At 40.4% G+C, this 15,789-nt stretch overlaps 1 protein-coding gene across 1 annotated transcript in view; it reads left to right on the top strand.

Moving 5' to 3' along the window:
- The window catches only part of ryr2a (ryanodine receptor 2a (cardiac)), a 254,922-nt gene that overhangs the window by 127,022 nt on the left and 112,111 nt on the right, over nt 1-15,789 (top strand). The window contains exons 22-38 of the mRNA XM_049562736.1: nt 72-175; nt 433-516; nt 2,207-2,366; nt 3,821-3,968; nt 4,117-4,220; nt 5,290-5,394; nt 5,500-5,674; nt 6,082-6,290; nt 6,551-6,727; nt 10,409-10,554; nt 10,669-10,783; nt 11,060-11,220; nt 12,366-12,525; nt 13,000-13,086; nt 14,191-14,322; nt 15,041-15,135; nt 15,255-15,430. Of these exons, the coding sequence (XP_049418693.1) occupies nt 72-175; nt 433-516; nt 2,207-2,366; nt 3,821-3,968; nt 4,117-4,220; nt 5,290-5,394; nt 5,500-5,674; nt 6,082-6,290; nt 6,551-6,727; nt 10,409-10,554; nt 10,669-10,783; nt 11,060-11,220; nt 12,366-12,525; nt 13,000-13,086; nt 14,191-14,322; nt 15,041-15,135; nt 15,255-15,430 (2,338 nt within the window). The remainder of the gene's footprint in view (nt 1-71; nt 176-432; nt 517-2,206; nt 2,367-3,820; nt 3,969-4,116; nt 4,221-5,289; nt 5,395-5,499; nt 5,675-6,081; nt 6,291-6,550; nt 6,728-10,408; nt 10,555-10,668; nt 10,784-11,059; nt 11,221-12,365; nt 12,526-12,999; nt 13,087-14,190; nt 14,323-15,040; nt 15,136-15,254; nt 15,431-15,789) is intronic.

Here is a 15,789-nt window from a genome sequence, read left to right on the forward strand (position 1 = left end):
GGGGCCAAGCAACAGGCTCTGTAACTGTTCTAACCTTTGCTTTTTTATACGTGCGTCTATGTGTGTTTCAGGTGCGAGATGATAACAAGCGGCAACACCCCTGTCTGGTGGAGTTCTCCAAGCTTCCTGAACAAGAACGAAGCTACAACTTACAGATGTCTCTGGAGACTCTCAAGTAATGCTTTAGCGCAGTGAGCAACATATTAAATGGCATTTAGAGCAAATATTTATCTGTGACACCATTAAGCCCTGTGTTCATACTGTACATGACCGAACTCTAAGATTCTTTCTGTTGACAAGGCAGTAAACTCACCAAGTAAGTCTCCATGTAGTATGTTGGAGTATGGGTGATGGTAACATGTTTGGGTCAATATCACACACCTGAACAACAGATTGCATGTTTGGTCATTTGTGTTTGTGTGTGTGTTGCAGAACTCTCCTGGCCTTAGGCTGCCATGTTGGCCTAGCAGATGAGCATGCTGTGGAGAAAGTCAAGAGCATGAAACTGTCACCAACGTAAGTCACCTCAACTATCATTATTATAAAAAATAGAGTGGCGTGCAAAAGTTTGGGCACCCATGGTCAAAATGCCATTTACTGTGAGTAGTTAAGTACGTGGAAGATGAACATATCTGCAAAAGGCGTGAAGTTAGAAATAGAATATATTTTTCAACATTGTAAGCAAGATCAGTGTATTATTTTTGTTACGTACAATTTTAGAGTGAATAAAGGAAAGGAGCACCATGCAAACGTTTGGGCACATTTGAACCACTTTGACATTTGAGCTCTTAGACAACTTTTACCAGGGTCTCAGACCTTCATTAGATTGTTAGAACTCTGGCTTGTTCACAATCATCATTAGGAAAGGTCAGGTGATGCAAATTTCAGAGCTTTATAAATATTCTGACTCCTGAAACCCTGTCCCATCAATCAGCAGCCATGGGCTCCTCTAAACAGCTGCCAAACACTCTGAAAACTAAAATAACTGATGCCCACAAAACAGGAGAAGGCTATAAGAAGATAGCAAAGTGTTTTCAGGTAGCTGTTTCTTCAGTTTGTAATGTAATTAAGAAATGGCAGTTAACAGGAACTGTGGAGGTCAAGTTTAGATCTGGAAGACCAAGTTGACTTTCCGTGACAGCTGCTCGTAGGATTGTTAGAAAGGCTAATCAAAACTCCCGTTTGTTTGCAAAAGACCTGCAGGAAGATTTAGCAGACTCTGGAGTGGTGGTGCACTGTTCTACTGTGCAGTGACACCTGTACAAATATGATCTTCATGGAAGAGTTATCAGAGGAAAACCTTTCCTGTGTCCTCACCACAAAACTCAGCGTCAGAAGTTTGCAAAGGAACATCTAAACAAGCTTGATGTTGTTTGGACACAGGTCCTTTGGACTGGTCAAGTTAAAAACGAACCTTTTAAAGGCAGTAAGGGAAGGTGTGTTTGGAGAGAAAAAGGGTGTATAATTTCATAAAAAGAACCTGTCCAACTGTTAAACATGGGGGTGGATTGATCATGCTTTGGGCTTGTGTTGCAGCCAGTGGCACGGGGACATTTCACAGGTAGAGGGAAGAATGGATTCTGTTAAATTCCAGCAAATTCTGAAAGCAAACATCACAGCATCTGTAAAAATACTGAAGATGAATAGAGGATGGCTTCTACAACAGGACATGCAAGACAGCCCAAGAATCTCACAGAACTAGAAGCCTTCTGCAGGAAGAATGGGCAAAAATCCCCCAAATAAGAATTGAAAGACTCTTAGCTGGTTACAAAAAGCATTAAAACCTGTGATACTTGCCAAAGGGGGTGCTACTAAATACTGACCATGCTTCATGCCCTTTTCCTTTTTTGTTGTTTTGAAACTAAAAAAGATTAGAAGCAAAGCAAAAGATGATGAAATGTGTCATCTCTAATTTTATGCCTTTTGGAAATCAATTTATCCTCTACTCAGTTAACTACTTACAGTAAACAAAATTTTGAACAGAGGTGCCCAAATTTTTGCATACAGCTGTAAATAATGCACAGGATGTGGAATAATACTTACATGACGTAGTGATAAGATGATTGAGACAAGGAACATTTTATAAGGTGATGAATAAGGCAGAAACTGGAAAAAATGGTCTTGAAGGGCTCTTATACATGAATACATGAAGGTTATTGAGCAGCTGGCTAGCTAACAATTCAGTGATTCACATCTGTCTGTGCAGCTATGAGTTGTCCGGTGGTTATAAACCTGCTCCTTTGGACCTGAGTCACATCAAACTGACCTCCACCCAGGAGGCCATGGTGGACAAACTGGCTGAGAATGCACACAACGTCTGGGCAAGAGATCGCATCCGCCAGGGCTGGACCTATGGCATCCAACAGGTAGGAGACTGTGATGCATATTAAATACTTGGCTCTGTGTGTGGGTTTTTTAATGTGTTGACACGGAGCAATGTGGTCTCCTTTGCTACTGTCAATAAATCCCTAGCTGTCCTGTATGTTAGTGTTGTTGTTGTGTTAATTCATAAGGTCAATGACAGGTCGCACAGTTCGTCATTCATTATGACTGAGTTTGAGTCAAGTCTGAAGACCATAAAGGAGTAAAGTCTAAAGTCTTACTTGCAGTACTGAAATGTAACTAAGTATGTCTACCCGAGACCAAGTACCACTTTTAGTTGCTTGTGTCTCTTGCTTTTATACTCAACTTTATTTTACAGGGAAATATTGTACTTTTTACTCCACTACATTTTTGACACAACATTTTGACAAGTGATGAAATGTTTTGGACTATATGACTCAGCAGTTTATAAAGCACCTAAAATCAGCTTCACCTCAACCTGTAACAACATTAAAGTTGTGGTGGGCAGATGTCTGGAAAAGGTCAAGTCCAGCACAGTTTGAAAATACGCCCTCCTTTTTTAGGAATGAGCCATGCCATCTTAGTAGGGAGGAACCCTGAGCCTGAAAAGTCAAACTGAGGTGCACTACGTTAAACTAAGAGGGGAAAAAAACAGTAGCAACAAAAAGGCATATCAGTTGTAAGATGACACTGACAGCTGCATCTTTAAACAGGTAGCCCAGAATATACATAGGTTGCTTTTTTTTCTTTCAGAGGCAATATCCCCATTTGATAATACTCTCAGCGTGTCGACACTGAGACAAGACCAAGACTTTGAGGAGTTGAGACTAAGTTAAGATCAAGACCAAGGCAGGTTGAGACCAAGTTGAGACCAAGTCCAGACCAGTTCGTCCTGTATTGCATTTAACAAGTTAAAATGGGCAACATGCAAACCATAGACACTTCTCAAATTGAGCCAAGCCAAAAAAAAAATTGCCAGAGATGTGGCTAACATCTCCTCCCAGACAGCCACAGCTTTTTCTCCTTTGTCCTGCATTCACTTTCTTGGAGTATGTGGGAAGGGGAGAGCCCTTAACAGTAACAAAAATTAAAAACCAGAAATGAGTCAAGTTATTTGTTGCATCTGAAGCAGTCATGATCTTAACAATTAAATCAAATGATGCAGAGGGAATTTAGTAATATCCCCACAGTTGTGGTCTTGTCCAGGCTTGAAATAAAATCCAGAGTCCTCTCTGTCTGAGATCAAAACAAGACCAAGTAAAAATGCAGTTGATTCCAAGATAAGACTAAAAGGTTCAAAAGGTGGTCTCGAGACCAAGATCAACTTTAAGGGATTAACTTGTCTTGCCCATAGGCACCTCAGTGATGGTGATAAGGGAGGGGTAAGCACTACTGTTTCACTTTCCCCACCCAGCACTGCTTTCCTTAAGTAATTGGTTATTGACTTTATATTCTCCTGGCCTTTGTCTCCCTTTAGGATGTGAAGAATCGTAGAAACCCTCGTCTGGTCCCCTATATCCTGCTGGATGAGAGAACCAAGAAGTCCAACAAAGACAGTCTGAGAGAGGCTGTTAGGACTTTGCTTGGATATGGATACAACCTGGAGGCTCCTGACCAGGACCATGGTACAATACATGCCTTTATTGAAAGGCTTCATTCTATGAGTTTTTAGGGGTATTTGTATATTTTACTCTTTGAGTGATAATGTACCCATGAGATTGCTGATTACATTGTCTACACCCCCCCAACCCCCCCAACCTTCTTTTTATCCAGCAGCTCAATCTGACCACAACAACGTATCTGCTGAGAGGTTCCGTATTTTCAGAGCAGAAAAAACCTACTGTGTTAATGCAGGAAAGTGGTACTTTGAGCTGGAGGTAAGAAGATGATCAGAGCTATGGTAGTATTGCTCTGAAATATACATTACCGTTAAAAAGTTTGGAATCTCCTGCCAGAAAGCCTGACTGGGTTCAGAGAGATGGCTGAAGAAAGGAACATTCTACATTTCTGAGTGGTCTTTTGTGCTTTTAGGTTGTAGAAAGTCCTCCCTACAAATGAATATTATTTGTATGAAGGGTTCTGGAAGCTTAGCATCAAAATGTGTGTAGATTTGAATAGGAGGAGGTTCTTGTGTCAGTGTCAAGTGCACAATAATGCCTACAGCAAGCTGGAATTAACACGCCAGGTGTTGCTTTCACAAAGCTCTTCTTCAAACTTCAAAATAAAAAGGTTAGTCTTGGCTTAGAACTATTAGAATATCAACTGAACATACTACAGACTGACAATTCACAGCTTGAACTTATTCATTCCAAACACTAAGTAGACTGCAGAGGGCCCAAAGAAAAATGGGCTCACAAAAATACCCAGGGTCACTTGTGCTTTTCTGGACCAGCAAACAAATTCAAAATTGAAGGGTATTTGGGCAGTATTTTCCCCTGTCATACAATCCTGAGGGAACATCAACTAAATCATTATTTGAATTATTTAATTCTTCTTTTGGGGGGGTAAAACTATTTTAAATGTACTTTTTAAATTTGGCGTTTGATTGTACAATTGTATCTGTTAAAAGAGCTATTTCTAAAGGAAAAAAGAAAAACATCAACATAGCAAGTGATTCCAAACTTTGAACAGTACTGTATGTTATGATGTTAAGTATTAGGATGTGACAAAGTATTTGGCTTAACCTAAGACCCTTCACATGCCCTATTTTGATCTTAAGTGTACTGGGTAGTACTATGGCATGGATCGGCGATTAAAACCTTTCATCAGTTGTTGTTACTATTTCTCACTTGTTTCTTGGTCACAAAGACAATATATCTTGTTTAGTGTCAAATATGACAAAAGTCCAACAGACTACAGGGTGTGGCTATTGCTCTCACACCAAGCTTTTACTGTTGTTTTACTGTTTCTAAACTTGATATTACCCCATTCATGCTTCTCTTTCAGGTGTTAACAGCAGGAGAGATGAGGGTGGGCTGGGCCAGGCCCGGATGCCTCCCAGACCAGGAGCTGGGATCTGATGACCAGGCCTTTGTCTTTGATGGTTTCAAGGTGGCTGGGTTTTCCTGTGCTGTACACACTCCATTTGTTCAGTTTCTTAGCACTGCAGTGGTCCAAATTAGTCATAAATTGGATTTTTTAAAACGTTATTTTTAGGTCCAGCGTTGGCACCAGGGTAATGAGCATTTTGGGCGTGCCTGGCAGACAGGGGACGTGGTGGGTTGCATGGTGGATCTTAACGAACACACCATGATGTTCACACTTAATGGAGAAGTGCTGCTGGATGACTCTGGATCTGAGCTGGCCTTCAAGGACTTTGAAGTGGGTGAAGGTCAGTGCTGCGTTGTTGACGACACACACAACTTTAACACTGCACTGCTTTGTAGCCTTGTAGCCCTAACAATGATCCCCATCATACTGAAGAACAGTTGGAACCTCTTCCTCTGCTTCTTTTAAAAACCCTTTAAAACAAGGCAAATGTCAATTATAGAAACAGGTCACTATGTGCTTGTTATTATAAGTGTTGAAGCTTAGTATGTATCTTCACACCAGCTGACAACCTCTCAACCTCAAAGGATATCTCAGAGGATATCTCTGGATATATCAATTTCTCAATTGATTAGGTGAATACTGAGTTGCACAAATGATCCATTAAAAGGTTCCTCTATACATAGTGTCACAGGTAGTAATGCACAAAAAGCGTCATCTTAGTATTTGATTTTTTCTGTTGGTCTCCAGGTTTTATCCCAGTGTGCAGTCTTGGTTCATGTCAAGTGGGAAGAATGAACTTTGGTAAAGACGTGAGCACCCTGAAGTACTTCACCATCTGTGGCCTGCAGGAAGGCTACGAACCGTTTGCTGTCAATATGAACCGAGATGTCACCATGTGGCTCAGCAAGAGGCTTCCTCAGTTTGTTCCTGTACCACCCAACCACCAGCACATAGAGGTGAGGGGAGTCATCTGTGGTACACCCTCACATCCCATTTAGCTAGCACCTGGTAGAATCTGCTGGGTTTTTTTGGTAGAATTTCAGATGGCATTGACCTGAGACATGGACTGACATGCAATCCCTTCAGACACATTGTAAGACATTTCTAAATATGTTTTTGTCTTGTATGCTTTTTCCTCCAAAACTGTTCAATAGACTGCTGAAAAATGAGAGTACAGACAAAACTAATGTTGTTTTATTTTTTCCTCTGTTCTTAGGTGACAAGGATAGATGGGACAGTGGAGTCATGTCCTTGCCTAAAGGTCACCCAGAGGTCATTTGGCTCACAGAACAGTTACACTGACATTACTTTCTACAGACTGAGCATGCCCATAGAGTGTGCAGAATCCTTCTCCAGATCCCCAACGAATGATAGCCTCTTCTCACCAAAGAGGGTAACAGTGCCACAAACACACTGACATGTACTCATATGTGTGTGTGTGTATGTGTGTGTGTGTGTGTGTGTGTGTGTGTATGTTGACACTGACAGACAGGTAACTTTGTGTCTAAAACAAGTCCTAAATACAATCCATCTGTTTCCTCCACTGCCCCAGTGAAATTCATTGTATAGACTGAAACACAAAGTTTCAAACCCCCCATGCCCAGTACATAAAATGAAACAGCACTGAGCAAACGCTGTCTCAATTGGCTAGTTTTTAGCCACTTAAAAGTCAGTCAGTTTAAGTTTACATCATAGTTAAAATATTTTCATTGCTTTACCTTGCAGTCAGACAGCTCTTCCTGGTGGGGAACTCAAGCCATTATCTTAAAGTCACCAGTTTCCACTCAGAAAACTTTATTTTATTTTGCAGATCATGGGAGGTGCTAATCTACCACTGCCTCAATCAGTTAGCATGTAAAGTAAATTGGAGAAAAAAAAAATCACTAACACTATTAATGAAGAACTCATCTATAGTACATTATGAGAGCATTCATGGTGAAATATAATGCATTCATATTGCTTTATGGCTGCACTATGGCTATTAACATACATTAGGCTTACTAATGCTCTATATCAACAGTCATAAAACATTGTAGATGTGACAGTAAATTCAAGAGCATCAAGTGTGTAATGGATGCTCTTGGCTAGTCATTAACTAAAAGTTGACTGATGGGGCTTATGATGCATTATGAATGCCTATACTCACCTAAACAATCAAGGCCTCATAGAATGCTATAATAGTCCATGCAGTATTATGAGTAAATACAAGTAGGTGAAGTACATTGCATCTGTAATCCTGCATGCTTCATTATGATGTTTCTTTGTTGGCCTGGTAAATAAGGTGTAACGCATTTTCATGCACTTAAAAGAATCTGTGGTGCATCATAAGTTATTCATGCCTACTATGCATTAAATACTTTGAAAAGACTTGTAAATGTCAAAAATGAAATGAAATGGCTTAGTTTTAGGCACTCTTAGACTTGCATAGTCTAGAAATATATCATGAAATGCTCTTTAGACTACAATAATACACAAAATATATTATTATTCCCAAAATAATATTTTGTTTAGATCGTAATCAAAATATATTCAACCATTTCAACCATGAATTTTGCTTTAAATCCAAAATGGGCCTTGTGTCTACAAAGTAATAGACTATATGCCACATAGGCAAGTCCTAGTTTGTGGTTTTCACTAGTGCAGTCACTCTGAGCTGAATGCAGGTTCACTTGTGAAGGCCCTGCAAGTCAGGGTGACTTTGAATGAATGCCCATCTCCAGAATGCTACCCCTAAACCCACCATAATGCAGGATATCACATCTACCCCATCCAAAATTTTCTGGGGGAGGACCACCAGACCCCCGCTATACCACCATGTCTCTCTCTGTATGGTATTTGTATGTAAGGTATTAGGCCCTATCCATCTCCAGCAGGGGCCCCAAAATCTGTTAGGATGCGGGGTAACAGGATCTACCAAATCAGTTGACAAACAAAAATTTTATGTGTTGGCTTAAACAACAAATGGGAGGACAGGTCAAAGAGGCAGCCTTGTACAACTTCTTTCTCCTCCTTTTCAACAGTACAAGAAAATAGACAAAGTCACATGTACAGTCAGTTTCCCAAGCATGTCCTGTCCTACTGAACTGCGACTGGCTGATACAACTGTACTGTCATGTGTGTTTTTTTTTTTTTTTTTACTTTGGTTGAAGTGCCATCATGATATCTTGCGTGATTTATGGGTGTGACGGACATTATCTTGCCAGAAGTTGCACCCGTAATCATTTCTACAGTAGCGCCCTCAGGATCAAGGTGGATACAGTCTATGATTTAGCCACATTTCTCTTGAACTGTCACGGTCCGGGGTTTTTGTTTGTAGTTTTTATTGGTAGTCATTTATCTTTGTTTTCTGGGTTTTGAGTTTCTGTTTGTTGTGTTTTGGTGTTGTTCATTCATGTTTGACCTCCTGTTTTATTTTGTAGCTTCATTCCTCATGTGTAGTGTCTGGTTTTACTTCCCGCCTCTGCCTTTGTGATTATTGTCTGCCAGGCCCTGATTTGTTTTACCTGTTAATCATCAACGCTGCTATCACCTGTCCCTCGTTATATCTTTGCTCTCCTTATATATTTAGTCCTTGTGCTCCCTTTTTCTTTTGTCAGTCTGTCTGTGTTGGTCCCTTGTTGAATTCCCTCTTTGTGTTCCTTGTTCCACTGTTACAGGTTTGTTTATGGTCCTGCTGTTTCTCTCGTTTTGTTGCCTGCCTGTTTTTGTCTTTGTCTGGTATCAGTTTTATTTCATTAAAGCTCTCTTTTTGTTGATTTTACCTGCCTGCCTGGCATACTGAATGTGAGTCCTGTTTTTAACTGTGAATTGTGACATGTAAAGTTACTGTGGAAAAGAAGGAGCTGTGGAGTGAACAAGACTGCCTCTTTGAAATGTCCTCCCATTTGTACCATGAAAGCGTGAAGAAGGAAGAAAGTGGACAACTCTCAAAATCCCTGGTAAGTATGTTATAGCTAGCTAGCGAACCGCTGTAGGGGCTACTTGTAAGCTAGCATTAGCTACTGGAATGTTTGCTAGTAGACTGCTAGCTTCAAAAATCACACGTTATCATATAACTATGTAGAGATATAGATGGATATAGCTAGAAGTCTTTAGCTGAAATGTACAGTTAGGTCATGGACTAATAGCACGCATTCCAGTTGCTAAGAAGTTAGCTAAGAAGTAACCCTGTTTGGGATGGGAACAGTGGTTAGCTTGCTAGCTAGTTACAGCATATGGCATCCTTACTGGGGATTTTGAGGGCTGCAACAGTTTCTCTCCACTTTATTCCATTTGTAAGTTGGCAATCTTGGAAATAGTGACCCTGCAGGATGCCCAGTCTTTGCAAAATCTGATTCTGTGACTAGAAGCTTGCTAACTTGCTAACAAATTGTCTTCAATTGTGAAAAGTGCCAGACTTGAAAGTTTTTTCAAAAGTCTTTTAAAACTATCCCAATATATGATAGGCATTAATCGGTTATTATGCAGCATTAATTCTTTATGCATGAAAATGCATTACACTTTACCACCAACAGTGAAATGTTAAGATGAAGCATGCGTTATTATAGGTGCATCTTCACTTCATTTAACACTTACAGTGATAACTTATGATACTGCATGGACTATTATTACATATTATGAGTCCTTGCAACAGTTGATTATTGATTGATGTGTAGAGATATTCATAATGCATTAGAAGCCCCATCAATCAACCTCTAGTGTAACTAGCCAGAACATTGACACTTGTCACTTGTAATTCACTATAAGTCACATCGATAATGTTTTATGACTGTTGATAGATAGATTTGGTTTATCAAAGACCCAGCAATGCAGCAGTCCATGAAATAAGCACAACAGAAATATCCCATAGGTTGGAGCACCGTTTTTAACTATATATCTTTAAACCTTTAGATGACAGCTAAAATGACACCAGCAGTCAACAAGTTTGCTGATTTCATATATCTCTGCAATTCACAACAATTGGGAACCTCTCCACATCACCATTTACCGCTCACATTCAGCTGAAGGTGTTAACTGTACTGTTGTGTTTATGATTGAAAATATGTGTGGTGTGTTCACTGTCTGTTTCTAGCAGGAGCTGGAGGACTTTGAAACTGTGTCAGACTTTGAGGTCCTGATGAAGTCTTCTCACGGTCACAATGGTCCCAATGGACCTGAGAGAGATGAATTCAACAACCACAAAGATTATAACCAGGAGAAGCCCTCCAAGCTCAAGCAACGGTAACCCTCTGATTTCTCAACGCAGCTTTTGCACTTTAGTATTTTGTACCTTTTTGTCATTGTATATTGTGTTTTTGAGCTTGATGTGGCTTAATCAACCATCTAATCCACCAGGTTCATGTTAAAGAGAAACAAGCCAGATAACAGCTGTCCATCATCTGCTCGCGTGTCAGAGGAAGTGATGGCTGATGACAGAGATGAATATGAATTCCTCATGCAAGCTTCTACTGTAAGATAATAGATACACAAAATAAAAATTACAAAAAACTCACATGATGTAATGTACATGTTACTGATGGCAAGTAGCTCCCCACTCTAAGAGCGCACATAACACTAAAAATGCACAAGATGATTGTGGAATTAATAAAATAATATTTTGGCAAATTATGTTTATTCCCTGTACCTGAAAGAGGTGTTTACCCGAGGGGTCTTAATTACATGCATTGAATTAGTGTTTCATAATACAGGTGTTGTGACGAAAGATTGCACCCTTCTTTTTGTACAGCACTACTATTCTGTGCGGATCTTCCCTGGTCAGGAGCCCAGCAGTGTTTGGGTGGGCTGGGTAACCTCTGACTTTCATCAGTATGACCCAGGCTTTGAGCTGCACAACGTCCGAACTGTCACTGTTACCCTGGGAGATGAGAAGGGCAAAGTTCATGAGAGGTTAGTCGAGTTGCAGCCAGCCCATAGCTTGCCCATAGAAAACACACTATATATATATATATATATATATATATATATATATATATATATATATATATATATATATGTAGTGTGTGTGTGTGTGTGTGTGTGTGTGTGTGTTTTCTAGTGTAAAGCACAGTGACTGTTACATGGTGTGTGTTGGGACTAACGTCACAATGGCCTCATTTTATTAGCTGGAGGCAAAACACAACTTGGCACCACGGTGCTGTGGGCTACAAAGACAAAATGCCGTCTTGTTGTGTTACTGGGAACCAGAACAGAAGGAGTCATGGCTCAAAACTTCAATTTTATTGCATACCAGCCGCCACTGCCCGTCAACAAAAATAATTTGTATAGGGTTATCATGTCCACCTAATCAGAAATTTGGGAGGTATTACGAGGAATATTGGATGCTAACTTCTTAGGGCATTACTTAATGTTAGCTTTGGTAGCAAAACAAATTGGAGGAAACCGTTGAAGTGTCATCCTCCTTTGTAAGATTGTCATAGTAATCAATCACAAAGCCAGCCATCCCAATTCTGTCAAATCATCCATCCACAGATAAGAGTGAGAGCATATGGGCAACCAGTCTGGTCCCATTGGTCAGTGTTTACCTTTTCAAGTAACACTTGCGGTCACAGAGAGTGAATGACCTGATGTGATGCATTCATAAATTCAGTCTGATGCTCCACACTAAAATGAGAGTGCTCTGGATAACCGAACGATGTATTCTGACAGCGCTCCAAATTTACAAACAGTGCAGTTTGTTCCAGAGTGCACTCCGGCACTCAGAATGAGTATTTCAGAATGCACCACTTGCATCATCTTCCTCCATTGTCTGGAACAAGCCAACATAATTTGTTGTTGGGCTAGTGCTAGCTAATGTCTGTGGAGAATTGCTTTTGCCTCCAGGGAAGCCGGGCCCACCAAAAACCCTCATATTGTTTACTAACAGTAAAAGGGTCTTTAAAGCACTGTAACTCTTACATGTGTGTGTTTTCCAGTATAAAGTTCAGTAACTGTTACATGGTCTCTGTGTGTGTTTTCTAGTATGAAGCGCAGTAACTGTTACATGGTGTGTGTGTGTGTGTGTGTGTGTGTGTGTGTGTGTGTGTGTTTTCCAGTATAAAGCGCAGTAATTGCTACATGGTGTGGGCTGGAGAGAGCAGCAGTCCTGGTCAGGGGAGGAACAACAACGGCTTAGAGATTGGCTGTCTGGTTGACACAACAAATGGATTGCTGACATTCACAGCCAACGGCAAAGAGCTCAGCACATACTACCAGGTAAATCTTTGATATTGTTTTACGGGTGATTGGGCCTTTATTCCTGTTTTCTTTTCTTCATTTCTTTCATTTTGCTTTATTAAACCAGAAGTTGCCTCCTTCATTTCTGCCTTGCTTTGTGTTTGTTTTCCTGTTTTTTGTTTACTTCTCAGGTTAGTCCCTCTCACTCCTACACCCTGGCACTAGCTATATTGAAACAATATTCCCATCTTAGTCAATATGTCTTAGTCCAGCAGAAACCAAACTGCCCCTTTGTTTTTCTACAGCAACAGCATACATGTGCTCTGGTCACCATATGGCTATGTTCTCCTTTAAGAAAAACTCAAACAAAAGGGAAACATTCTTTGGTTTCCTGATGTAACCACCTATATTTTCATTAACCTTCTTTATGAACACATCTTGCATTTTGCAGGCTAGATTACTAAATGTCACTTGGACGTAAGTAACTTGCTAAGCACCTCCACGTTTCCGCAGGTGGAGCCCAGTACTAAGCTGTTCCCAGCAGTCTTTGCCAAGGCCACCAGCCCCAATGTCTTCCAGTTTGAACTGGGGCGTATTAAGGTGAGACGGACACACACACACACACACACACACACACACACACACACACCCATACAGCTTTTGGAGCTTTTAATCTCAGTGACACATTACCTGGATTTTGTGTTGCTGCTTCATAATAAAGGTATTGAAATTCTAAAGTTTTAAGAAAAACATACACAAGAAACACAACAAAATTAGAATTGCTTGTTGAGACTTGTTTTTATGCCTCTGTGCTGGCAATAGCCGTGGTCTGAAGCATTATGTTTTTGGGTCGTCCATCCATCTGTACATACGCCATCCGTGCCATTCTTGTGAAAGCAATATCTCAAGAACGCCCTCAGGGAATCTTCCAATTTGGCACAAATATCTACTTGGATTCAACAATGAAGTGATAAGATTTTGGTGGTTAAAGGTCACAGTGACCTTGCATCTGTCATTCTTTCTTTTTCTTTCTTTTTCTTTTCATTCTTGTGAACACAATATCTCAAGAAGGCCTTGAGGGAGTTTCCTCAAATTTGGTAAAATAGTCCAGTTAGATTGAAAAATGAATTTGGTGATTAAAGGTCAAGGTCACTGTGACCACTGTGCTGTGACTCAAGAATTGATATAATTATGACAAAATTTCACACAAATAGGGTAAATAGGGTAAAATTATGCAGTGATGACATTTATATCCAAAAGGTCAAAGCTCAACCTCACTGTGACATTATAATGTTCTGCAAAAACACTCTTCTGGCCATTATTCAACATCATAACTCAGGAACAGAAGGGGAAATATCTGGTTAAATACATAATTGGTGACATCTAGGGTGTCCACCTTAAAACTGCACTGGTTGTATAGATCTATTGTGCTGCCGGGGGGGATATGTATGTGAAGCATCCATGTTTTCACAGACGTGGATGTAAACTGTAAGTGCAACTTGACTGGTTTACAGAGGCATACAACTGCAAAGTGGTATTTCTAGTTAAATCCTCCTGTTAATTTGTTATTAAGATTTGCAACATCTTTCTGGTTTGATGTTGGCTTAGTGACACTTTGTGCTGCCTCCATATGACCACCTCTTTGGTCTGTCCAGCTTTGTCATGTGTGATGTAGTATGTAGTAATATGCCTGTTTCCTGTCAGAATGTGATGCCTCTGTCAGCTGGTCTGTTTAAGAGTGAGAGGAAGAACCCAGTGCCTCAGTGTCCTCCACGGCTACATGTCCAGTTTCTCACTCCTGTATTATGGAGTCGTGTCCCCAACCACTTCCTTAAGGTACAGTAACAATTCTTCCCTATTTACAGTAGGTCTGCATTTTCTGGCTTCTTTGTGGTCTTGATCTGGCTGATGACATTAGGGATATAAAAGAGAAATGCAAGTGGCTTCTGAGCAGAATGTGTAAATCAATAATTGTATACGTATATACACACACACACACACACACACACACACACACACATATATATATATATATATATATATATGTCATAACTGGGACAACTTCCACCTTCTATTCTATGCCTGTGCGCCAGAACAATTGGGTACCGAGGCAATGTGCTTTCAGGCTGTATGTCCCACTCTTGTGAATGCAATTTCTCAGAAGCATCACAGGGGAATTACTTTAAATTTAGCACTTGGACTCAAAGATGAATGGATTTTAAGTTGGTGATCAAAGTTTATTATGGCTTCACAAAACATGTCTTTGGTATTAACTCAGGAATTCATGAGGTAGGTATGACAAAATTTCACACAAATATCAAAAAGGATAAAGTGATGGCACTTTGTATACAACAAGGTGGAAATTCTAGTTCGATGGCTTCCAGTTTACTGTGCAAGCCCACCTGATGCTTTTCTGATAGACAGCGCAGTGACTGTTCCATACTGTGTGGGCAGTATACTGGGTGAACTGCCACAGAGTGGGTGGAAAGCAACATTTAATGTAGTGTATGCTGTCTAAGAAGTGCTAACAGGTTTTTTTTTTTTTTTTTTTCAGGTATCAGCATCTAGAGTGAATGACAGACACGGCTGGCTGGTCCAGTGTAACGAACCTCTGCAGTTTATGTCTCTGCACATACCTGAGGAGAACAAGTGAAGTACCCACAGCCACACACACTCTCACACACACACACACACACACACACACACACACACACACACACACACACCTCCTGCTCTCGTGTCTCATGTGGTTTCTGTTTGTTGTCCAGGTCGGTGGATATCCTGGAGCTATCAGAACAGAGAGGCTTATTGAAGTTTCACTACCATACCCTCAGACTGTATTCAGCAATCTGTGCTCTGGGAAACAACCGGGTGGCACATGCCCTCTGCTCCCACGTAGACGAAGCACAGCTCCTGCAGGCTATAGAGAATAAATACATGCCAGGTAACACACACAGCATATAGAAAGAATAAATCCATGTAATGTATTAAAGTCTGTCCCAGAATATTAAGTAGAGGTCAGGTAATACTCAGGGCCTGCCCATAGGTCACAGGTGTTATCTTGGGATAGACCAAGACTTTTTCCAAACACTCTCTTTTGTTCACTCATTTACTATTCCCTAAAAATTTCACACTCTAATGATACTCAACTTGCGGGACAAATATGGTGCTTGATAGAGTGCCGGGTGGTTCCCAAACCATTTTCTAATTCATAATAAAAATAAATGATTCACACTGGGAATTGTGTTTGTACTTTTAACATACATACATTGGCCCCCAGCCAAAGCAAGTTGAATATCCTTG

The sequence above is a fragment of the Epinephelus fuscoguttatus genome, linkage group LG20, assembly GCF_011397635.1.
Source record: "Epinephelus fuscoguttatus linkage group LG20, E.fuscoguttatus.final_Chr_v1".
NCBI lineage: Eukaryota > Metazoa > Chordata > Actinopteri > Perciformes > Serranidae > Epinephelus > Epinephelus fuscoguttatus.